The sequence below is a fragment of the Anomaloglossus baeobatrachus genome, chromosome 5 (assembly GCF_048569485.1).
Source record: "Anomaloglossus baeobatrachus isolate aAnoBae1 chromosome 5, aAnoBae1.hap1, whole genome shotgun sequence".
NCBI classification, from domain to species: Eukaryota; Metazoa; Chordata; class Amphibia; order Anura; family Aromobatidae; genus Anomaloglossus; species Anomaloglossus baeobatrachus.
Genome location: NC_134357.1, coordinates 466,440,860 through 466,466,832, shown reverse-complemented (window position 1 = coordinate 466,466,832; position 25,973 = coordinate 466,440,860). Strand labels below are relative to the sequence as shown.

General features: G+C 53.5%; 1 protein-coding gene across 4 annotated transcripts; it reads right to left on the bottom strand.

Moving 5' to 3' along the window:
* Positions 1-315: 315 nt before the first annotated feature.
* On the bottom strand, positions 316-6,027 carry LOC142310334 (uncharacterized). Of its 4 annotated transcripts, XM_075347852.1 has the most exons (4): positions 5,583-6,027; positions 4,745-5,174; positions 2,604-2,735; positions 316-1,756 (listed from the first exon to the last, which is right to left on the bottom strand). In XM_075347852.1, exons 1-4 carry the CDS (start codon positions 5,676-5,678, stop codon positions 1,161-1,163), a joined length of 1,254 nt encoding a protein of 417 aa, XP_075203967.1. In that variant the 5' UTR covers positions 5,679-6,027; the 3' UTR covers positions 316-1,160. The 4 variants fall into 4 exon arrangements, with proteins under 4 accessions (XP_075203967.1, XP_075203964.1, XP_075203965.1 ...); XM_075347849.1 differs by having other exon boundaries at positions 2,604-5,174; XM_075347850.1 differs by having other exon boundaries at positions 316-2,735.
* Positions 6,028-25,973: the final 19,946 nt, after the last annotated feature.

Genomic DNA, 25,973 nt, shown 5'->3' with positions numbered 1-25,973 from the left:
GTATTGTGAGGACATAGCGCCACCTTGTGTGCAGAGAGCAGCACTACAGGTAATGCTCGGTTCTGAATAAAAGAAAACAAAAACCCAACACTATAATAGTGAAAAAAAGCTCGCACAAAAACTGGTGTGAACATGTGCTCATACAAGCGATGCGTGCAGGTTTTCAGCTTTTCTATGGCATAGTGATCCTTTGCATTCATTTCATATGGCTTAGTTCAGCTGCAGTATTGCCAATGGCATCTGTTGCCTGCACTTACATATACAAGCTAGACTGATGACATGAACAAGCTCACAACCCGTACCCATGTGTCCCGGCGCAGAAATAACAACTACAACTTCATAACCTTTAGTGGACGGGGTCGGCCACAGCTTTATTTTAACCTTAAACTTGTTTTAACCAACTTCCACTCAAAACGTGAGTGACATCTCTCTTTGAACCGAAACGGTTGCCCCTCCAGCTCCTGGAGGGCATGTGCGTCCTCGGTCCCTTAACTGTTGAAAATACCGCCTGCTGTGACTTGTATCATAATCGTTAGCAAATTGAAACCACAAACAGGGAGGGTGGGTGGGGAGCTCTCGTCAGCCGATGCCGGAAGAGGAAGAAAACGGGGGTGGGGGAACCTATAAGCCCAAGGGCTAAACCATAAACCCACCAACTATAGGGTGAGCACCATGCAAGGGAGGGGGAGGAGCCCAAGCCCTAACCAGCCCATTAACACCAGGGCGCCCCCTGCCACATTCCACAATCCCTCCTCTTTTTTTTTTTTTTTTTTTTTTAAACAAACTTTAATCATGTGCCCCTTGGTACAAAACAGCTGCCGGACACCGCTCCATTCCTTCTCCTCCAACCTAGGCCCTCAGTCAGGGACTACTTGCCCATAAAGGGCTCGTACTCCATCAGACTGATGACATGAACAAGCTCACAACCCGTACCCATGTGTCCCGGCGCAGAAATAACAACTACAACTTCATAACCTTTAGTGGACGGGGTCGGCCACAGCTTTATTTTAACCTTAAACTTGTTTTAACCAACTTCCACTCAAAACGTGAGTGACATCTCTCTTTGAACCGAAACGGTTGCCCCTCCAGCTCCTGGAGGGCATGTGCGTCCTCGGTCCCTTAACTGTTGAAAATACCGCCATGAAGGGGCTTGTGTACCCCTACACCAAGCCCCGACCGCCACATAACAACAACAGCGCCTGCTCGACCCCGTCCTGAAGGCCTGACAAAAATATGTCCAAACCTATCTCATTTAGGTGGACACCATCCGTTCCCATTAACCGCCGATTATCCCCTTCCAGTTGCCTATGACAGATCACCACCCCAGACTTGGACCGCACAAAACGTGATAGACGACAATTAATCGTGCGGCGAGACCGCTCTATTGCCTCCGCATCCCTTGCACCCTGCCATACGACCCTGGGAATCAACTCCGACCAAACTAAAATGACCTCGCTGAAAAAACTGATGATTCTCTCAAGATCCGCCCGCATTAAGGTCATTAATTCAGCCAACTTGAGAAAACAGAGGTCATTACCGCCAGCATGAATTACTAAAATGGTCGGTGGCCGTGCAATCCTGCTGATTTCCATTGCCTCTAGCAACACCTGGTTCCATACCAGCCCACGGATCCCTCTCCAATACACATCGATGTCCCGTAGCCCGAGCTCTTTTCCACCGGGTCTGCACGCCGCTCTTTGTGAGGCCCAAAATATGTATGAATGGCCAATCAGCCACACGTTCGGGCGACGGTGACCTGTAGAAGAAAAAACATTAGATCAAAAGTTCCGGACGAACATAACTATTTACACAGTCCGATTTCCACCTGCCAATCTGCTTAACTTTACCTATCGACAACCCTGCTCTGGACGCTTCTGTCGCTGCTCCAATTCTGAATGAATGAGTCCCGAAATCTCCTGGTGGAACCCCAACAACCGCTAAACATTTCCGCAAAACCGAAATGAATTGAAAACGCGTTAAAGGGGACCCATCAATATGGGATAAAAAGACCTGACCCTCAGTTCGACATGCTAAATATTCCGTGATTATTCTCAGTGGGCACGTATGCCCCCGTACTGGTTGCAAAACTACCCAAGAACCCAGGCCTCCTTGGTCTGTCTTCGAACGCCGAATTCTCATCTGAACCGTGCCATTGCTTAAAACTACGTCATTGTGCAAAAGGCCACCAGGACGCAATTTTGAGACTGATACCAACTCCCCTATCCGCAGCGCGCCAAAAAAGGCTAAACAAAAAGCCGCACTAAAAAGCGACACTTCAAAAGGGTCCGTGCACACAGATCCCAAAGCTCCGATCAATTGACCCATCAGCTCATACGACACCGGCCGTCGATTCTCACGCCGCACATGCTGCTTCCTCCAACCCTTTAGTGCCTGCTGCACGAGAAAGATCTTTGTTACATCCGTCATTCCCCTCAGCCGTAGGTGAAAGCTAATACCCGACACCTTTTTAACCGCCGACGAGTATGGAACACCTTTTTCCCGGAGATGAAGCAAAAAACCCACCACAAGCTCGCGGAGCCGAGCCGGGGGGAGGACCTCGGGGTTCTCCCCCGCCATGACACACCACTCCCTCCACGCCTTACCATACGAGTTCCAGGTGGATTCTGCAACTGACGCTCTGACCAGGGACATCATTCCTTCGTTACCAAGTCCCACACCAACTGGGGGCAGGGTTTGCCCACACTGCATGCTTCCGGCATCAAACTGTGGAACTCCTGCCATTTGAAACGAGAAAGAGCATCAGCGCATTGGTTTTGAACACCTGGTATATGCCTAGAACGAAAAAACACGTTGTGTTGAAGGCAGCGAAGAACCAAATGACGTAACAAAGACAAAACCGGCAAGGAGCTGGATGACAAACTGTTCAGCATTTGGACGACTGGCATATTATCAGACCAAAAACATACCCTCTTGTTGCTCAGCTCAAAGCCCCACAGTTCTATGGGCCGAGAAAACACTCTGCCCATAGGCATGACACGACACGCAAACACCAACATGCCTAACAGTGACTGCATTTGTTTCAAGGTGACCTTGGAAACCGCCAAAAAACCCTTGACCAAACCCAGCAATTTACTGATCTTATCGGGTGGAAGGCGAAAAACCATTTGAACAGAGTCCAGCTCGATGCCCAGAAAGGTTAGGCACCGAGCTGGACCCACGGTCTTTTCTGATGACAAGGGAACTCCCAAGCGTTGCATTAGGGAGCAAAAAGAATTCAAAAGATAACTGCACCTGGAACTGTCCTGTGCAACAAAAAGAAAATCGTCCAGGTAGTGAATGATTGCTCTAGATCCCGCTTCATAGCGAGCAGCCCACTCCAGAAAAGTGCTAAACAACTCGAAATAAAAACAAGAAATGGAGCAACCCATCGGCAAACATGTATCGTAATAGAATGCATCACCAAAATGACAGCCCAGTAGGTGATAACAGTCAGGGTGGACCGGGAGAAGCCGGAACGCTGATTCAACGTCAGATTTTGCCATGTAAGCACCTTCCCCCGCTTCCCTAAGGAGGGCAACTGCTCTATCAAACGATACATATGATACCGAGACTTCATCCTTAGCTATCCCATCATTCACCGAAGAACCCCTCGGGAATGACAAGTGGTGGATAAGGCGGTACGTGTTCGGCTCCTTTTTAGGTACCACACCTATGGGTGACACTCTCAAGTTTGAAAAAGGAGGGGAACTGAACGGTCCCATTAACCTACCCAAAGCGACTTCTTTTGCAATCTTATCTGCTACCACCTGGGGGTATTGAACGGCAGACTTCAGGTTCCTTGAAAACATCGGACAGCTAGAGAATACGAACGGAATAAAGAAACCGTAAGTAAATCCTACTCGTAGGCATGCCGCTGCGGACTTATTGGGGTATTGGTCTAACCATGGCCCCATCTCTTCCACTTTCACCGGGGTCTTTTCCTTCAACTGCACCTGCCGGGCGGACTTGTCTGCCAGGTTTTGTACACTTTGTCGCGGCATGCTGCCCGCCACAAGAGGAACACTCGTGCCTGTATTTACACAGGCCAAAGAAACGGCAGTGGCCCTCGTTAAACAGCCAGCATGCCCCCGGTCTACGCACGGCCGCTCCCCCTTGACCGTGGGATGCTGGGGGGGGGCGGCCGCCGGCTGAAAAGGCCTCTGTGACATCATTAAACGCAGCCACACATCTGTTGCTTTTACTCCCCAACCTATCTCAGGCTGCAAGGCGAGGCGTCTGCGAAATTCCTCGTCATAGCGGTGCCAGGCTGTACCGCCGTGAGATTTGTAAGCGTTATAAATCAAATCCATATACGCAAAAAGCTCGGAACAGCGCTCTGGGTGTTTTTGACCCATTACGTGACCCAGCACCGAGAATGCCTGCAACCAATTACCCATTGTTCTGGCTACTTTTGGTTTTCTGTCAATCCACCTGTCCGTGTTTGGTCTCCGCTCTCTGTCAATCGTGTGTTGATCAACAGACACCAGAGACCAAATATCTATATATTGGTTCGTCCATATTTTAGCTTTAGTGTCATCCTCCAAATGTGAACCTAAAGGACTTATTCCACAGAAAAAAGCTTCTTTATGAACTGAAGCCCGGGTTAAACTCTCTGACTGTGAAACCAAAGGGGCAGGAGGAGGGGGGTCACTGGGGGCTAACCTTGCTAACAGCGCTTTCACCGCTGATGCTAAACTATCCTCACTATCCCCCGTACCCCAAGCCCCAGCATAGTTAAACTCACCATCTCTAGACGCTGGAACCGGCGTGGGCCCATGCAGGGAAAGCGGCACCGCGCTGGCTTGTGATGCCTCGCGGAACGGCCCACTGGCCGACATCGACGACCTGTGTCTTCCTTTCCGCACCGACCCTGCGGAGCTAGCGGAGCTGCTTGAAGGCGACCTCCACCTCGACGAACGTGAGCGACGGGACCTGCTGCTTCCTCTTGATGATCTAGATCTGTGACTGCTGCAGCGCCTGCAGTTTGACGCCGGTGTCCTGTCCCGAGCCGTGGCGCGAGAGCGAGACCTGGAGCGATCCCTCCTGCGGTACCTCCGCTCCCCTGCACCTTGAACCGGAGACCCCGTGCCTGGGGCTGCTCTGCTGTAAAACTCGGCCGATGGGGGGGGTGGAGTAGTTATCACTGCGGACCCCTGCTGTACAGTTTCTTGCTCCTGTGTGGGAGGAAGGGTTAATGTTTCCTTTGCAGAAGAGGTTGCCTGTGCTGAATTTCCCATAGTAATGTGCTGAACAGTGACTGAGCCCAATGCCAGCACTGCAGCTGTTTGTGCCTCCTCCGTGCTATGTGTGGCCCGTGAGCTAATGATACTGTCAGTGTTACAAGCCAGGGCTGCAGCAGCACACGTGTATGGGATAGACTGCACAGGGGGCGGGATTCCGGGGGGCGTGGCCAAGACGCAAGAAGCAGAGGAAGCCCGAGGCTGTCTCACACTTCCCCCATTACCTCGCCGCCTGTCAGGGAAACTGGGACTCAAACGCTGAGGGGGACGTGTCCTCCTTGCCGAACGCCTGCCCCTCTCTACCAAAGTCTGCTGTATATTAGAAGCAGGCGCGCCGCTCACCTCACCACCTATGATATTCAAGAGGTGCTCCCTGAAGCGCGGGTCGCCGGACTGGAGGCGTGCAGCCAGCACCGCCAAAAGCTCCCTGTCAGCCATCACTGGAGAGAGGTAACGACACGCGCTGAGCTCTCGTCAGCCGATGCCGGAAGAGGAAGAAAACGGGGGTGGGGGAACCTATAAGCCCAAGGGCTAAACCATAAACCCACCAACTATAGGGTGAGCACCATGCAAGGGAGGGGGAGGAGCCCAAGCCCTAACCAGCCCATTAACACCAGGGCGCCCCCTGCCACATTCCACAATCCCTCCTCTTTTTTTTTTTTTTTTTTTTTTTTTTTTTTAAACAAACTTTAATCATGTGCCCCTTGGTACAAAACAGCTGCCGGACACCGCTCCATTCCTTCTCCTCCAACCTAGGCCCTCAGTCAGGGACTACTTGCCCATAAAGGGCTCGTACTCCATCATTACTATACAGTGATGGTATATGACTGCATATGAACTGTCATGAGTGTGCCCTGCTCTGGGGAGAACAGAAGGTCACAACGCTTTACTGTTCACAGGTTTATAACTTGTATTTGAGTGAATATGCTTTAGTGCTGCAGATGTAAAGGACTCTTTCCTACCTGGCTGGCTTTTGTAGTCTTAATCTCAGGTGCAGCTGTTTTGTGACCACTCCCCTTCCCTATAAAAAAAAAAAATCAAGCGTTTTACCATCTGATGTTGGTTATAGAGTCTCATTCTATTGCTGACCACTTTGGAAGGAGCCGGTCTCTAGAAGAAGCTGAGGAGTTGTGACTATTGTAGCTGTGGTGTTTAGCTGCACTGGAGGAGCTTGAAGTGTTTTTTCTTTTTGTGTCTATTTTTTGTCTGTCTGTTACCTTGTGTTGTATTATTGCAGTGGTGAGACTAGTGTCCTTGCTGGCCTTCTCACTAGCCAGGGTGAGTTCAGGGAGAACGAGGGAATAGGAACGTGACGGCAATTAGGAGTGGAGGTGGAGAAGGACCCGCATAGTGATGTTAGGGAGTGCAGGGTACATACTCAGGTGATTTGCAGAAGGTGTCCCCTCTCCCTATTGTGACACCCTGGACCCCAGGGGGTCACAGAATAACATCACATACACACACACCCTCCCCTGGTCAGGAACACCAGTCAAACAAAACCCTTGTTGCCTCTCTCCAGGGTCTGATGTCCACACCAGGTGGGACGGAGCCAGGTGGTTGACACCACCCACCGAGGAGTTCACAGGCCTGGAGGCGGGAAAAGTAGTGAGTTCAGTCAAGTGGAGGAGTCAAGTTCAGGAGTTGAAGTGGAGAGGTGGTAGTGAGAGGAGAAAGTCTGTGTGCGTGTCTGGGTTGGAGCCCAGGCACAATCAGCAAGGTCGGTAGACGGTGGTGGCCGTCTGCAGGAGTTGGTGGAGGTCAACGGAATCCTAGGACCGGGATCAGGCGGTGGCCCGCCGGTACCGAACCGGGGAGCAGATTGAAGCCAAGTAGTACCAAGGCAGGGTACTCAGACCGCGACTAGGCTAGGAGCCGCCGTAAAGGTCAAATTCTCTAATTGCGGTCTGAATCTCAGGGGTTCATTCCCAACCAAGTCCCATCAGAAGGCAACAGCCAAACCCGTCCGGATAAGAGCCACCGCCAACGGCCAGAGATCCAAGGGCCAGCGCCTGCGGGCAAAACGGGCTCTCCCGACACTTACAAGCCGGGGAGCGGACTACCCGTGGGAAGCCATAGGAGTCAAGCACTCACACATAGGTGCAGGAAACGACAGCCACCATCAACCCGTCCGAGGAGAGCGAAAACACCGCAGCCGACTGTGGGCCCCGTCCATCCAGCCGTGGTTTACCAGAGACTCTGTCCTTGTCTACCTGAGTGAGTACACCAGTGCTATCCGGCACCGCGCTGCACCGCAACGTTGCACCCGCGCCCACGCTGCCTCCCCGCATCGGCCCCTGTACCTATACCTACTCCCTACTCTCCAACCGGGGCCCCGGGACCAACCGCCCCTACCCACGGAGGGGTCAACACCTTAGCTGCTCTCCGCCATCGCTCCCGGGATCCCCAGTCACCAGCAACGGTGGTGCCCAGCATCACCACGACCCGTGGGTGGCGTCACAACCGACATCCCACCACAAACCTTCCCCCCTTTTCACTCATGAGCGAGGAGGCGCTGCTCGATCCCCCGGGTCCGGCCCCGTGCTCGAGCCACCGAAGAGCAGAAGCACCGGACCTGAGTGCTAGCGATCCCCAGGCGAGAGGCGTTCCCAACCCCTCCGCCTGCGACACTATCACCACATTTTTCCTTTTATGCTATTCCCATTGTTACCTGTTATGAATGTAGTCTGTGTGGGTGCTGTTTTGGAACTCCCTCTGGTGACCAGGAATGGTAGTGGAGCGGAGTCTGAGCAAGTGACTCAGACAGGTGTCGGCGTTAATTGGGAATTAGGGAAGTCCTATTGCAGACAAGCCTGGTGTATATAGGAGAGCACTTTTGCATTGCTGATGCCGGTTATAATTGAATTTTCTTCAGTCTTTGAACCTGGCTTGAAGTTCTGTTCTTCCCTGTGTCCCTGTGCAAGACTACTGCAGATAAGTTTGCTTGTTTTTTCCTTGCTTCCTGGTTTACACCTTAGGGTGTTTGTTTTTCTTGGTTTTGTATCTGTTTTCTTGCAGGTGTAGTTTTGTTTCTCTAGTGTTGTGAGCATGGGGGTTCCCCCTATGCTAGCTCATCTGCTTGAAAAGTCAGTTTCTCCCTATCCAACTTGATTATTTTCTCTTTTGTATTTTTGTGTTATTTTTGGTATTTTGTTTCTACCATTATTTACAAGAGTACCTGATATAGTGGGGGTGAGGTCGTGTGACCTCAAGGGCCATTTTACTATCAAGAGATTGGTATTTTTTCTGCACGATTTTTGTACTGACCACAATCAGTTTCCTTTCCTTTTCTTTGTATCTAGTTAGTCGGGCCTCACCTTTGCTAAATCTATTTTTCCTATCTGTGACGAGGCATCTAGGTGTTTAGGAACGCTCCACGGCTACTTCTAGTGTGGTCTGATAGTTAGGGGATTGCGGTTAGCTCAGGTTCCAACTACTCTTGTTGTTCCTGGTGTTTTTCCACTTATGGGAGTTTTTTGTAATCTTCCACGGTTACCGGATCATAACAGTTACCCCTGTGTTACGCTGCATGCTGAGTGTCTGTACACTCTGGCATGACAGAGCCTTTTACTCACCCTCCATGAGTTCAGATTCACTGATGCTTCTTCTGTCTTTGGCTACAGTGGTTATGAGCAATGTAAACATGACGTCACCGCTGCAGCCGATCAACAAAGGCCAGAGCACCTGCGAAGAAGCATTGAAGGAGTAAAAGCTCAGCTTATTATTCTATAAGACTTCAAATCTTTGTAGCAAATAAATATGTAAAAAATGACAATCCCTTTAAATGCACCGCTGTCTTCCACGGCAAACTATAGAGTCGCCATGACTTCTCAAAAGGTAAGTGAGTGACATAACGTAGTGTTAGGGCATATATTTTTATGAAAGTGTTCAAGCCCTTTGCTACATCTTTTCTGTGGTTTTAACTGTTTTTTTAATAATAAATATATAACTGAAAATGCCGTATGTAATAAAATACTAGTAAACTTCTGTGGCCACAAAGGAAGGCTGAATGTATAGTGTTTTTACATTGAATGAGCTCCCCTAGTGGTGACAAGTATTATGTTCAGGAAGGTTGGAGCTCTGAATTCTACAGTATACAAATGTGGTAAGAAAAACAAAAATGCTAGGGCCGCTTTACACGCTACGACATCGCTAAAGGACGCACAGCGCGTACGATCACTGGCACACAGAGGACTACCTGTCCCACAGGAACTTCCCTATTCATTAGGCTCCCATAGCCAGATCCTTGGTCCTCTCCTGCGCATTGGGGCTGACCCATATCATTTAAGGTGCTAATTATCATGATCTCATTGATCTTAGGACTTGTTATGCTCCTAAAATAAGAGACTCATATTACTATAGCCGTGTATCATTACATTGCCTGCGTTTTCCACTATAAATGCTGACAGACCCCACTTTGTAACCGTATACAGGTTATAGTGACAGTCCACACAGTTTACCTATAAACTGACAGATTCTTCCTTAGAACCTTATACACAGGATTTTTTGTGGCAGTTGACACAGCTGCTGTGTGATAATTATGATCCCAGGCCCTGTCTAAAAGGCAGATACCCTTATTGAATTCTCTGAATTTTCTCTGATTATACTACATTCCATCTTTCCTACCGTATACGACTCTATATGGTCAGATTGTCCGACCGGATGAAGGCCTAAAGGCCCCGTCACACACTGAGATAAATCTTTGGCAGATCTGTGGTTGCAGTGAAATCATGGACATATTGTTCCATTTGTACACAGCCACAATCCTGGCACTGATTGTCCACATTTTCACTGCAACCACAGTTCTGCCGCAGATTTATCTCTGTGTATGACAGGGCCTTAAGGCCGAAACGTCTCAAGGTGGACTTTCTACCATTGTACAGCACGTTTTTTTCACTTGTTCACAATAAAGAAAAAATAGACCAAGAGATTTGAACTTGTGTCCGTCTTTTTGGGGAACTACACAGTGTGCCGGGGTTCACCTTTTACCCGTCTACGTTTAATTACCCCAGAGCACCTGTCTAAGGTGACGCTAGGTCTTATGTTTCTCCACTTCTGAGGTTCTTCTGCTGGAGGTGTGAAGTGTGTCCATGTAGTGAGTCATAAAACCAGGTGTTAAATTGAGTCCTTTTGTTAAGGATCCAAACATCCAGTGCTTTCTTGTCAAAGAGGAACACAGAAACTACTTGAGGTTCTTCTGAATAAAGAAGAGTGTGCACATCTTCGGGAACAGTCTATACCCTGCAGTCGCCATCTATGGTCTCAGACATTCAGCTAAAGAGGGTGAAACAAAGTATGGTCAGATGTTGGATCCTTTGTGGAAAAGGAATATGTGGCGGTCCCCACTGACCACAATACCGAGAGTGGCGTCACGACAATCCTAAGAAGACATCTTACCTGTGACCAGACTGTTCCATCCACGTTGAGTCCCTGAAGGTAATGCACCGACACAACACCTGTGGGGCTTCACATCTGGCGTCACGAACAGGATAAGGACTAGACCTGTTAAGACAGGTGACCATGTGCCTGGGCGGTCCGCTTAAAAAGTTTGAAGCGCCGCCATATTGCCACCATGAAAAGAGCGCTGAAAAACAACAGAAGCCTGCGCTGGAAGAAATTACCGCCCACGAAGAGGTGTGGCTACCCAGAGAACCCCTGCAGTGTGCTGACCTTGCAAGAGAGGATGAGAGGCGGATCTGTCCTGAGACGGCGGGAAGAAGCAGCGCTGCAAGAAAAAGTAAAAGTCTGCTATTAAAAGAAAAGCTACAGGAAGTGACAGGCTGATTGCTGAAAAGAGAGCTGACGGAAGAAGCAGAGGAAATGGCGTCTGAACGCAGAGACCCAGAGCCAGGCTCCGCTGCCTGGTGGGATCGGGAGCTTGCCCAGTTCTGCGACCGACTGGAGGCCAGGATCGTACGGCAGATCAGAGAGGGACGCACGGAGCTTCTGGAGATGGCTACAGCGGTTTGGGCCTACGAGACGTGGACCGCGCGACAAATGCCACACCGGGCGGCGTCGACTCAGACCCCGATGATGCTACCGATGGGTGAGTCCTATGTTGCCCCTGCCCGCTCGAGTGCCCCGACCCCCGCTGCCATGCCCGCGGTCCCGGGAGAGACGCCCGGCGACGCTGAACCAGGCCGCAGCGACGCCAGGTGCGGCCCGACAAGCCCAGGCCGCCGCAGCGATGCCCTGCCCGGCCCGCCAAGACCAGGCCTCCGCCATGCAGAACGCGGGCCGCCAAGCCCAGGCTGCCGCAGCGATGCCCTGCCCGGCCCGCCAAGAACCGGCCACAGCAGAGATGCCCGCTGAGACTCCGGCTGCGACCCTGATTGAGACCGCAACAGCGACGCTGATCCAGGCCCGCACAGACCAGGCCGCAGCCACGCCAGGCTCGGCCCGCCAAGACAAGGCCGCACCGCTATCTACCCCGGCCTGTAAGGCCAGAGCAGACACCGCTCTCCAGCCCAAGGAATTGGACCTCCCGCTCACGCTGAGCAAGGACCCCGAATACTGGAGGCTGAAGCATACCTCCCAACTTTTAAAGAAGGAAAAGAGGGACAAAGTTGGCAAATTTTTAGGTCACGCCCCCTAACCACACCCATTTCACAGTCACGCCCATATCCACTCCCCATCCACACCCATTCAGCATGGACACGCAGGTGGCCGGCGGGCCTCCAGCATGGACACGCAGGCGGCCGGCGGGCCTCCAGCATGGACACGCAGGCGGCCGGCGGGCCTCCAGCATGGACACGCAGGCGGCCGGCGGGCCTCCAGCATGGACACGCAGGCGGCCGGCGGGCCTCCAGCATGGACACGCAGGCGGCCGGCGGGCCTCCAGCATGGACACGCAGGCGGCCGGCGGGCCTCGAGCACGGAGAGGCAGGCAGCCGGCGGGCCTCCAGCAGGGACACGCAGGCGGCCGGCGGGCCTCCAGCATGGACACGCAGGCGGCCGGCGGGCCTCCAGCATGGACACGCAGGCGGCCGGCGGGCCTCGAGCACGGAGAGGCAGGCAGCCGGCGGGCCTCCAGCAGGGACACGCAGGCGGCCGGCGGGCCTCCAGCATGGACACGCAGGCGGCCGGCGGGCCTCCAGCATGGACACGCAGGCGGCCGGCGGGCCTCCAGCACGGAGAGGCAGGCAGCCGGCGGGCCTCCAGCAGGGACACGCAGGCAGCCGGCGGGCCTCCAGCAAGGACACGCAGGCAGCCGGCGGGCCTCCAGCAAGGACACGCAGGCAGCCGGCGGGCCTCCAGCAGGGACACGCAGGCAGCCGGCGGGCCTCCAGCACGGAGAGGCAGGCAGCCGGCGGGCCTCCAGCACGGAGAGGCAGGCAGCCGGCGGGCCCCAAGCACGGAGACGCAGGCAGCCGGCGGGCTTCCAGCACAGAGAGGCAGACAGCCGGCGGGCTTCCAGCACGGAGACGCAGGCAGCCACAGTGACGCAGCCGGTCGCCCGCACAGTGAGGCGGCCAGTCGCCCGCACAGAGAGGCGGCCGTCCACCGCAGAGACAGGCGCCCGTCCGCCCGCACAGAGAGGCGGCCGGCCGCCCGCACAATGAGGCGGCGGGCCGCCCTCACAGACAGGTGGCGGACCGCCGCACAGAGAGGCGCGGGCCGACCGCACAAAGAGGCGGCCCGAACAGAGAGGCGGCCGGTCGCCTTCACAGACAGGCGGCCGGCCGCCCGCACAGACAGGCGGCAGGGGGGCGCCCGCACAGACAGGCGGCAGGGGGGCGCCCGCACAGACAGGCGGCAGGGGGGCGCTCGCACAGACAGGCGGCAGGGGGGCGCCCGCACAGACAGGCGGCAGGGGGGCGCCTGCACAGACAGGCGGCAGGGGGGCGCCCGCACAGACATGCGGCAGGGGGGCGCCCGCACAGACAGGCGGCTGGGGGCGCCCGCACAGACAGGCGCCTGGGGGCGCCCACACAGACAGGCGCGGGCCGTCCGAACAGAGAGGCGGCCGGCCGACCGCACAGTGAGACGGCGGGCCACCCGCACAGAGAGGCGGCCGTCCGACCGCACAGAGAGGCGGCCGGCCGACCGCACAGACAGGCGGCCGGCCGACCGCACAGACAGGCGGCCGGCCGACCGCACAGACAGGCGGCCGGCCGACCGCACAGACAGGCGGCCGGCCGACCGCACAGACAGGCGGCCGGCCGACCGCACAGAGAGGCTCCGGCCGGGAGGGGAGGGGATGGGAATCAGCGCTGGGGAGATTCTACATACCTTAGCAGCAGCACAGAGACAGAGACTAGTTTCGGGCAGCGCGCTCCTCTCTGTTCACGTGTTAGGATGGTAGGAGGGAAAAGCAGGGAGGCGGGGAGAGAGTGGGTGGGCGGAGCCCGGGAGACGGCCGTCCCGCTCGTGGCAACGGGACAAACAATGCAAAGCGTGATAGTCCCGCTGTATCCGGGACGGTTGGGAGGTATGGCTGAAGGCTGACCTAGAGGCTCATTTCCTAAAGGAGATGGTGGACCGGTATCTGCTCCCTCCACACGCCCACAGGAAGACCCCTGTAACCTCCCCGGTAGAGCCCACCACCCTGGACTGCTGATGAAAATCCATTCCCAGCGCTGCCACAAGAGGAGTGCTAAGAAGAACTAAGGGGGAGGGGAGGCCAGAAGGCTGAGAAGCTGACCCCAGAGCCATCAGCAGTGGATGCAGCACCAGTCCCAGAGCCAGAAATGCTGCCGTACTCTCGCTGGGCGGAGAGCCCGACACCCCCTGCTGAAGAAGAGCTGACTGTCTTCATGCCCAGTAAGTACATCACCTGGGAGCCTGCAAGCAGTGAGGTGGCAGCCCAGCAGAACCCAGCCCGCAAGACACGGCGCCGCAGCAGAACGAAGTTTTCCCCTGCACAGCAGTCTCCAGATAGGAAGGATGAAGTAACAGCCCGGGACCTAGAAGAAAAGCGGTTCCTGAGAAAAGCCAGCCACCAGGCGAGAGGCCCCTTTTGTCGTGGAGTTGTAGAGGAATTTAGTTTAAAATCTGGATACGGCTTCATAGTTGCACCTGGCCTGAAAGAAGGCATCTTTGTAAGCAGGAGAGACATTAGAGCACATTTACCTCCCAACCGTCCCAGATACAGCGGGACTCTCACGCTTTTGAGCCTTTGATCCCAAGTCCCGCCCGTGAGCCTATTTATCCCGTGCTCCGCCCACCCACTGTAGCCCCGCCTCTCTGTTTCTCCCTTCTAATCACAGAGTCGAGCGCGCACCTTGAAACTCCTGTGACTGCCGCTGAGGTATGAATCACCCCCTGCAGCAGAGCCGACCCCCCCCCCCCCAACACCCCCCCCTACCTGCAGCAGAGTGGACATCCCAGCCCCGGAGCCTGCGCTTCTCTGCAGCTGTTCTCTCTGACTCCCCGTGTGTGGCTTCTCACTGCTGCAGACACACGGGGAATCAGGAAGCTGAGGAGAAGACCATGCAATCAGCACTTATCTCTCCTGCAGATAGCACTGGCCAGTAATATCCTATGCAGAGTAGGCATCTGCCCAGGCTTCTATTAGCTTACCGATCAGTGGTCTCCTGCCTGTGGAGCTGCTGGGTCCTAGCTACCCAACAGGTTCAGCTCTGCTTTATCCTGGCTCCTCTACCAGTTAAAGGGAAACTGTCAGCAGAAATTTCACAATAAAACTAAAAGATCCCCCCCTCTGCAGCTCCTGGGCTGCATTCTGGAAAGGTTCCTGTTGTTATTGTGCCCCCTTTGAAACCTAAAAAAATACTTTATAAAGTCTTACCTTTTTGTATGCAAATGTTTTTTTATGGTCACGGGGGCGGGCTGCCTTGCGTCCGTTATTCCCCCTCCTGCCGCTTTACGCAGTCCCCCATTGCTCATTTACATACATGAGGATGCCTTCCTCATGTAACTGTGTGCTCCTGAGGTCTCGCGCATGCCCAGTGACACTCTCGCGGGACTGAGCACTGTGCAAAGTGTGAACGCTTTTGAGGTGATTGCGCAGGCGCGAGATTATGGGCGGCGCTGTGATTGTCAGCAGCGTCATCCAAGAACCCGCCCATGATCTCGTGCCCACGTTTTTCGCTCTACCTCCACTGTTATGCGCAAGCGCTGACCATATGAGGCATGTTACCTATTACCGCGGGCACGAGATTATGGGCGGGTACTTGGATGACGCTGCTGATGACAATCACAGTGCCGCCCATAATCTTGCGCCTACGGTAATAGGTGACGTGCGTTCATATGGCCAGTGCTTGCACATAATGGAGGCAGAGGGAAGAGCGCAGGCACGCATACCTCCCAACCGTCCCGGATACAGCGGAACTGTACCGTATTTCAGCGGGTGTCCCGGTGTCACGATCGTGAGGCTTTTGTCCCATGGATCTGCCCACCCGCTCTCTCCCCGTCTGACTTTCTCCCCCTCCTAATGCACATGAGCAGAGCCGAGCGCTGCTTCACTGCTCTGGCTCTGTACTGCCGCTGATATGGGTGGGCGGCAGCAGCATTTTCCTGGCTGCCGGCGCTTTAAATCTGCAGCTCAGCGTGCACTCACTGCTCTCAGTTGGGCTGCTTCTGTACGGATGTGCATCTGTGGGCGGAGCTACCGAGCAACATGCTGAGCTCTGTCCACAGATGAAGAGACTGGAGGAAGAGGAGCTGAACAGCAAGGAACGATGTATGTGACCCCCCCCCCCCACCTACCCAAAGCTGTATGCCCCAGCCTCCTCCTCACCAGAGCTATATGCCTCCAGTAACCCCCCTCACCACATCTGTATGGCCCCCTCACCAAATTTTTATGCCCCCCAGCCCCCACACCAGATCTATGCACCCCCCAGCTCTGTATGCCTCCAGCCCCCTCCCACCAGATATGTATCCCAGCCCCCCCTCACCAGATCTGTATGCCCCAGCAACCCTCTCCTCACCAGAGCTATATGCCTCCAGCCACCCCCTCACCAGATTTGTATACCCCCCAGCCCCCACACCAGATTTGTATGCCCCTTAGCCCCCACACCAGATTTGTATGCCCCCCAGCCCCCCCACAAGATATATATGCCCCCCAGCACCCCCCAGCTCTGTATGCCTCCAGCCCCCTCCCACCAGATATGTATCCCAGCCCCCCCTCACCAGATCTGTATGCCCCAGCAGCCCTCTCCTCACCAGAGCTATATGCCTCCAGCCACCCCCCCCCCTCACCAGATCTGTGTGCCTCCCAGCCCCCACACCAGATTTGTATGCCCCCATCCCCCCATCGGAGCTGTATGTGCCCCCAGAGCTGTGTAAGCCCCAACACCAGAGCTATATGCCCCTTAGTAATATCTATGCTACCAGTAATTTGTATGCCCCACAGTAAAGTGTATTTCCCCCAGTAATGCATATACCCCTTAGTAACATGTATGCCCCTCAGTGAAAAACACAGACGCTCTTCACTGACGTGTTAAACACACATATGTCCCTTCATACTCCGTGATTCACGGCACACAGTGGTTGTCCATGTGCAATCCGTGATACGTGATCCGTACGCCGTGATTGCACATGGACATATACTCACCTGCCCCCGCTCCTGCTCTCCATGGTGAGGAAGAGTCCCGCGATTCAGCATCCAGCCACCGCTCTCTCACCTCTGCAGCTACTAAATGAATATGCATGCCATAATGAGCCGGGCAGGAAGAAGCAGAGAGCAGCTGTCGAACTCAGCATCACTGGAGAAGGTGAGTTGAAAAAGCTTTTTATTTTAAATGTCCGTGTTTTTCTGGTACGTGTTTCACGGATCACACCATAGTGTGGTCCGTGGGACATCAGTGATGCCAGAAAAAACGGACATGTTTCTGTGTGGCAATCATGGATGCGCCGCCGCATGTACGCCGCACGGAGGCACGGTCAGTGAAAAATCACTGATGTGTGTGCAGATCCATTGATTATAATGGGTCTGCATAGGTCAGTGATTCTGGTACGTATAAAAACTAGCACATACATGCCAGAATCACAGACATCTGAAACAGGCCTAATATGTATGCCCCTCAAGTACTGTCTATGCCCCCAGCCCCTCCTGTGCTGTATATACTATAACCCCAGCCCCTCCTGTGCTGTATATACTGTAGCCCCCAGCCCCTCCTGTGCTGTGTATACTGTAGCCCCCAGCCCCTCCTGTGCTGTATATATACAGTGTGTGTATAATATATAGCATGCTTATGATTAAGGACTTATCTATATTCCAACTGTCCGAAACGCGTCAAGCCATGATGTTTTCATAGAACCGATGATGTTTTTCTTGGATTTTTAATCATTGAATAAAGTTTCTACACTTTTATATATTTTTCGTTGGATTTATATTTTTGCTATCCTGGAATTGGTGCTGAGTCCCATCCTGTCTCCTTGGTACAACCACCAGAGCCAGCCTGTTTAGGGGCCTGGTTCGCCTGCAACCAGGGAGCACGCCTGTTTATGGGGCCTGGCTCGCCTGCAACCAGGGAGCACGCCTGTTTGTGTCTGGCTCTCCACCTCAAGAGGGTACCTGGTCAGCACCAACTGTGGAGGCTGCCTCTACATCCTGCCAGAAGAGGCTGAAGGCACGGCTCCACCAGGCCAGGTATACCCTGAAACTACCAGACCACGAAAGCCGCCCCTACATCCTGCCAGAAGTGGCTGAAGGTGTGGCCAACGGAAGAGGAAGATTGGAGGAAAGGTCTGGGGAAGCGGATGGCCCAGACCAGGTTACCAGAAGGACCGGTGACCTGCCTCCTGTGAAGGTTTTGGGTGGGTTAGCGGACTTGTGGGTGGAGGGTGGTGATGTATGGTACCTGGTGGTTTTAAAAATGTTTTAAATGTTTTACAGTTTTATGCATTTTAAAATGTTGTCTTGCAGCCCAAGGACGTGCTGGTGATAACTAAGGGGGAATGTGGCGCCCCTGACCTGGTCAGGCACCACTGAGTACTGCACCCATGTTGGGGGCAGTACAATATAGGAAATCCAGAAGGCTGTCCGAGGTGTGACTACACAGGCGCATAGTAATCAGGTCTCACACATGTACCTTTGGGAGGACTCATGAGAGCTTCCAGGAGGGGGCGTGGCCTCCATGTCCACTCAAGGGGTGTGGTGGAGAGCCTGGTTGCTAAGTTGCATAGGCAAGAACAGGAGAGGAGGAGCAGTGAGCCAGTTAGTGAGTGGAGCTCAGGAAGAGCAGATGTATGCAGCAGACTCTGGAGACTGTCACAAGCTGACAGCGTACGCGCAGTGACTACTGACGGGGGAGATCAGTCACCTGGTAGTGCCACCCGAAATCCACCCAAGGCTAGAGAGAGCAAAGGGGTGGCAGAGTAAGGGGACTGCCAGGGAGGTACCAGGCCCACAGGGGTAACAGGTCCCAGTGCAGAGATAGATTCACCTTTCGTCTGCCAAACCTGCCGGAGTGGGGCCCTTAAAGCCCACACCATACCACCACAGAGTCCGCAGCCACATAGCAAAGAGAGGGCCCATAGTTCACGGGAGGCAAGCAGCCGGAGTGACCTGGTCCAGGCTACAAGCAAACGGGCCGAAACGAGGGGAGCAGCAACTTCCCTGGGTGACCCCCGTAGGGACCGCAAGTTGGGGTCATCACAAACAACAGAAGGGCTAGAGAAGGCGAGTCAGTAGCCACCCTCACAAGTCAGCCTGAAGGATGCCTGGTTCCAGCCTAGTTCATCCCATCAGTGAGTAAAATCCCTGAAAGACTGTTTGGACTGTGCCTGAGTCATTCTGCGCCTTGTGGTTCCACACACCTACACAGGGTTCTGGGGCTTGCCTCACTCTCGGGAGGCCACTACAACTGACTGCACCCACCATCAGCCCCAGGCACCCCTCAATCTGCAGTGGCGGTCGCCACTGACCGCAATACCGAGAGTGGCGTCAATCCTAAGAAGACATCTTACCTGTGACCAGACCGTCCCGCCACGTGGAGTCCCTGAAGGTAATGCACCGAAGCAGCACCTGTGGGGCAACACAATTACTATGTGGATGACTGCCTAAAATCCACACCCATGAACGAAACTGCAATCAGTGTCCTTAAAAGAGCTCAAGAAATGCTTGCTCTGTCTAATTTGAGGTTGCACAAAATTGCTTCCAACAGCCAAGAATTAATGGAAACCTCTCCCTCTCAAGACTATTCAAGTGATCTAAAATACTTAGACCTAAGCACTGACTCCCGTCCCATGCAACGGAGTCTTGGTTTGCTCTAGGATTTAAAGGCGGATACACTAAATTTCCAAATTAGCAAAGAAGAAAGACTCTTCACACGTAGAGGTGTTCTGTCTCTGATAAACAGCTTTTATGATCCTCTGGGATTCGTAGCTCCTGTTACCATCCAAGGTAAAATTATGTTAAGAGACTTTGTCGCGGGCGGCGGGGCGCTGCGCTCACCACGCTCGGGTCCGGCGCTGCTGCTGCTGCTCGGTGGCTCGAGCGGTGGGCCGGATCCGGGGACTCGAGCGGCGCTCCTTGCCCGTGAGTGAAAGGGGTGTTTTGTTGGTGTTTGGGATGTCGGTTTGTGACGCCACCCACGGTGTGTGGTGAGGTTGGGGCACCACCGCTGCTCTGTACGGGGATCCCGGGAGCGATGACGGGGAGCAGCTGGGATGTTTCTCTCCCTTCCGTGGGTAGGGGGATTTTGGTAGTCCTGGGGCCCGGAATTGTTGTCTGTTTGGTGGATTGCGGGGCTTGGCCAGGTGCAGGGTCGCGGGGCAGCGCAGTGCCAGACGGCACGGTGGTACTTACTCAGCTAGTAACGCACATGGAGTTTCTGGTAAAACAAACGGCTGGATGGACGAGTCCCACAGACGGCTGCGACGGTCACTCCCGGTAGGTTGGCGGTAACTGTCTCTCCTTGCACCGGTGTTATGTTCTCGGCCCCGATGGCTTCCCACTGGTAACCCGCTCCCCAGCGGTATGTTTGCCGGAGGAGCCCCTTTTGCCCACAGGTGCTGGCCCTGGGAACTCTAGCTGTGGCGGTAGCTGTATTTCCCTTCACGGTTGAGCGGTTGCCTTCAGTCGGGTCTTTATTGCTGGGAAACCCCGGAGGGTCCCGTCGCTGACGGATTTGACCGGTTTAACGGCGACTCCTAGCCTGGTCGGGGTCCGTAGGCCCTGCCGGATGGTGCTGGCTTCTCTTCGCTCCCCGATCCGGTACCGGCGGGCCACCGCCCATTCCCGGTCCTTACGGTTGTGCGTCAATCGGCCTCTCCTGCAGACGGTCACCACCATCTGCCAACCTTGCTGTTTCTGTGCCCGGGCCACGTACCCGGACACGGCCAGTCAGTTCCTCCACTACCACTTCCCTCTCTCATACTCTCCAAAAACTCTTCTCCTTCCTCTCTCCTCTTTTCCCGCCTCCAGGACTGTGAACTCCTCGGTGGGAGGAGCCAACCGCCTGGCTCCGCCCCACCTGGTGTGGACATCAGCCCCTGGAGGAAGGCAACAAGGATTTGTGTCTGACTTAGATGTTCCTAACCGGGGTGTGGGGTGTGTTGTTGCAGTACCTGTGACGTCCTGGCTTGTCCAGGGCGCCACAACTTTACCCAAGATACATCCAATTGGGATGACTCGCTTATAATGGAAAAGAGATACCTGTGGGCAAATTGAAGGAAGTCTCTCGAAGCTTTGACCAGCCTTCATGTGAAACGACCATATGCTCCCGTGCCATCAATAGAAGTCAAAACGCAAAATTGTATCTTCCGCGATACCTTAGTCAAAGCGATTGCAGGGGTAGCACACTTAAAAACTATAGATGTTAAAGAATGATGCCATATAGGGTTATTTATGAGCAGGAAAAAACTGGCGCCACTCCGCAAACACACAATACCCAAACTGGAACTCTGCACTGCTGTGCTTGCAGTTGAGTTGGCCGAAATTATCTAAACAGGAATGAACCTAGAAATCAAGGATGTCAAGTTCTACATGGACAGCAAGGTAGTACTAGGGTACATTTGCAATGAAATTTGACGCTTTTATGTCTACGTCAGCAATCGGGTGCTAAGGATCAAGAGATCCACTTGTCCTAAACAGTGACACTACGTGTCTATACATCATAAACCTGCAGACCTTGCAACTAGATCTGAAGCACCGAGCAATATTAAGGACAAAACGTTGTTTACAGGTCTTGCGTTCTGATACCATTCAACATCCCACATTACCAGATCCGACACATTTGAACTGGTAGATCCAGATGCTGATGAGGTAATCCGCCCTCAGGTACCCGTTCTGCACACGGTGATTTCAGCCCACCACCTCAATACGCATCATTTTAGCAGGTTTTCAACCTGAAAATCGCTAATTCGTGGCATTGATTGTTCAATTCACATAGCCCAGTCTTACAAGTCGGCATTACTCGCGAGTCAGAAACCTTGCAAATGTTGACAGCACTGCAAACATGCTTTTACCGTTCCCATCCCAGAGAGATCCAAAAATGTGACAACTGATACCATACAACATGAGAATTATGCTAAAGACAGACAATCTCAACAAAAAGAAACTCATTCATAAGGACAGTGTTTTGAAGAAGCTTGATTCAATTATTGACCAAGAGGGGCTGTTAAGAATAGGAGGTCATCTTCAAGAAGCCAAAGTGGAATTTATAGAAAAACACCCCATAATAATTCCCGGCTATCATCATGTTGTTACTAGACAAAAAGATTGACGGCACTCCCAAAACTGCAATGTGAACAGGTGCATAATTGAATAGACATAAAATGACAAACAAAAGGGACAGTTGCACTCTGAAATGCTAAAGCATGAAAACCATGAATGTAAGAATATAGACATGCATTACTGCTAACGGAAATCAAGAAAAAATTGAGATATTTAGGATACAAAAATGGCCATTTTTATATTTGCCCAGTAGCCACATCACGGCATATCTCATACACTGGGTACCTACTTTGAACTGAAGCCTCTCTCTGGGTTTAAAAACCTCCTGTGTATGGGCAAGTAGGAACCCGCTATATGTGGGGTCATGCCTTCTGACCGTGCACCCCTCCCCCACTAGCCACAGGTGATTTTACGCTCTATAGCAGGTTCCTACTATAGCATTATGTCCTAAAATGGCATTCTGGGAAGTAGCAGCCATTGTTGGACAGTATTCATCTCAGGGAACATGTGTATTTGTGTCCTTCTGCATTGTTCTTATTTGAATGACATTATCCTTGTTAAAGCATATCTGGTAAGAGAACTACTTCTGTTTGTGACATCATAATGTTCAGACCTGTTGTATAGCAGCCATTATACAGGGAGATTGTGTCTGTTAGTTGTATAGCAGTGATTACACAGGAAGATTGTGTCTGTTAGGAATTCATGTGTTACGTGGGCAGTCTCCATTTTGTAGTGCACTACTTCTAGTAATGTAAATGTCATAGTTGTGTACATTATGTACTCAGTACTTAACTGTGTTGTTTGCATTCCCACAGTTTTACCGCATTATAACCTGTTGACCAATAAACAAGTTAGACTACAGAAAACAGTCTGCTTATTTGGAAGACAGAAGAAGGTTTATGCTGTATGTCAGATTGCACACTGTTTAAACGTGTATGAAGACAGAACAGACGGACTGGAAGGCGGACACAGGTACAGGTATTGGATGCGGAGCAGGAGCACGGAACCTGACAACTAGCTAGACAGACAGGACACTTACTAACTGAAGGTGTTGCGCGAGCCCCTCCCCTAACGGGAAGGTGCCTTAAATACACAGTGCTTGTCAGCCACAGTCTGAGAGGCAGTTCCTGGAAAAAGAGAAGGGCCTTTAAGAGAAGGGTCAGTGCGCGTACATGCATACTAAGCACACTCCTGGGGATCCTGTGTGACATGCACAGGCAATGGGAGGAGAGGGAAGGTGGGGAGTACGTGGGCCACTGCGGGGCAGCAGGGAATGATGGGACCCGGCTGCGGCGGAAAGTAAGTCAGTGTCCCTGCAGGGACGCCGCCACTACAGTTATCCTGTACAGATCCTGAGTTACAACCTGTATTATACTCCAGAGATTCACTCACTATTCTGCTGGTGAAGTCACTATGTACAGATATTACGTTACTTATCCTGTACTGATCCTAAGTTATGTCCTTGTGAGTATTATGAGGAGGAATATGCTGAGGAATATCATGAGGATTATGACAGTCATACATGTCACCTAGCTGCCCCATTCTATTTGGACACCCCCTGCCCTGCAGCCAGAAGAAATCATCCTGCTCTGACCCAGGGCCAAATGGTGGAGGTGACAAATCCAATCAAGAAGGTCCAACCAGCAAGTCCCCCTGCTGAGGAGATAGGCAGCGAACTACAAGTTTATAACAACTTCAAACACCAGTTCCAGGCTTTGGGCAGACTCAAGGGGCTGATGTAAGAGTTACAGTATTGAGGAGTGTGTTGTCCCCACAAATAAGGCAGGCATATTTTCAGATTCCTGACAGCAAGACGCACATCCCACACATTTCCCCTAAATTGTGAGACGTGCGTAGCAGTCAATTAATAACTCTCCGAATGAAGCCCACAGACCTATCGTGTTTCATATCTATGGATAGATAAAATAATAACTGGAACTATGCTGGTTATATCTTCTTGTGAGACGCTCAGGAGCTGAGATTTGGGGAAAACCGAATCTATATTTCCCCGTAAAGTAAAAGGTACACCCATGTCCAACCCAGTCTTAGGTCACCAGGTGGGAGGAGGCATGGACTGTGCAAGGATTCATAACCTTAGGGGTACTTTGCACACTACAACATCGCAAGCCGATGCTTGCTATGCCGAGCGCGATAGTCCCCCTCCTGTCGCAGCTGCGATCTCTTGTGATAGCTGCCGTAGCGAACATTATCGCTACGGCAGCTTCACATGGACTTGCCTGCCCTGCGATTCGCTCTGGCCGGCGACCCGCCTTCTTCCTAAGGGGGCGGGTCGTGCGGCATCACAGTGACGTCACACGGCAGGCGGCCAATAGAAGCGGGGGGGCGGAGATGAGCGGGACGTAAACATCCCGCCCACCTCCTTCCTTCCGCATAGCCGGTGTGAGCCGCAGGACGCAGGTAGGAGATGTTCCTCACTCCTGCGGCTTCACACACAGTGATGTTGTTAGGGCCGGGTGGACGGGCAGACCCAGGAGGTGGATCCACTGGGCCGAACACCTCACTGAAGGCAAGGGGTCCGGTAGCCGGAGCACTACAGGTAGCAGGAGAGTCCGTTCAAGGAAGTGGAGTGTAGAAGTCCCTGGGACCACGGAGTCACCGAAGGTAGTCCGGGTGACGAAGCTCAGGTTCGGAGGCCGAGATGTTGTCAGGCAGGGTCCGGAACCGACGGAGCGAGAAGACGGGTCACCACAGGGATCAGAGATGGTATGGACTGACGGGATGGCGGACAGTCACCGTTCAGGGTTCGGGAATCGTCAGGACCGGATGGCGAGGCAGGAGCGGCTCTAGGAGAGAGAGAGGTAAGTATACCGCAAGACACAAGGAGACCTGACTCCTAGCTTAGCAAAACACGAAGAACAGGCCCCGGCCACTTGGAAAGGATTCCCCTATTTACCCTGTACCTGATTCACCAATATCCTGTTGGAGGACACTGGCCCTTTAAGAGAGGGTCAATGACCGCGCGCGCGCCCTAATGCGCATGCGCGAGGCCCGGGTGCCAGAAGCCAGAGCAGGGAGCGGTGAGCAGGAAGCAGGAGAGCCGGGCTGGGGCTGAGTGGCCGACGGGCGCCGGGAGCGGGGACCGGGCTGCCTGGGGACCGCAGGCGATGAAGCAGGAAGGCTGTGGAGCGGGGGACCGGGAGGCCTGGCACGGGAGCGGCGGAGCGCGGCCTGAGAGCGAGGAAGCGTGGCAGGGGAGCCGGTAAGCAAGGCAGGGGAGCCGGGGACCGTGGCACGGGAGCTGGGGAGCGTGACAGTACCCCCTCCCCCACGCCCCCCTCCCCGCAACCGGGACAGGAAGGCACGTATCAGGGGAGTACCCACATTCTCCCGGGGTTCCCAGGACCTATCCTCAGGACCATACCCTGCCCAGTCCACCAGGAAGAACTGTCGGCCCCGCACGGTTTTCATGGCCACGATATCCCTTACCGCATAGATGTCATCATCAGCAATAGGAGGAGGAGCAGAACTGGCAGCAGCGGAGAAGGGACCAAGAACAACCGGCTTGAGCAGGGAGACGTGGAAGGAGTTGGGTATCCTCATCGTGGTCGGGAGCTGCAGCTTGTAGGAGACCTCGTTTATTTTGCTGATGACTTTAAACGGCCCGATGTAGCGAGGACCCAGCTTGTATGATGGTAGCTTCAATCGGACGTACTTGGAAGCAAACCAGACCAGATCTCCTGGAGAGAAACACGGAGGATCCAGACGCCTCTTGTCTGCGTGTCTCTTCATCCGCAGGGAAGCACGTCCAAGGGACACCTTGACAGAGTCCCAAATTGTTGCAAAGTCACGGACTGAAGCATCAGCAGCAGGGACATCCGAGTAAGAGGATACAGGTAAAGGGACGGAAGGCTGAAGTCCGTAAACGACATGGAAGGGAGAGCTGGAGGAGGACTCACTGATGTGATGGTTATGGGAGAATTCAGCCCAAGGAAGAAGCGTGGACCAGTCGTCGTGATGGGCGTTGACGTAGTGACGTAAGAAGGAGGTCAAGATCTGATTGACTCGTTCCACTTGGACATTCGACTGAGGATGGTAGGCTGAAGAAAAGTCCAGAGTCACTCCCAGATGTTTGCAGAGAGCCCTCCAGAAGCGGGAGGTGAACTGAGTTCCTCTGTCGGACACAATGTGTGATG

Bases quoted from the DNA above. Each gene is read 5' to 3' on its own strand.
- LOC142310334 (XM_075347848.1), bottom strand. From the start codon at position 5,678: ATGGCTGACAGGGAGCTTTTGGCGGTGCTGGCTGCACGCCTCCAGTCC. The intron at 5,175-5,582 runs GTGAGCGGCGCG...CCTCCCACACAG, and splicing joins TGAATATCATAGGTGGTGAG to GAGCAAGAAACTGTACAGCA.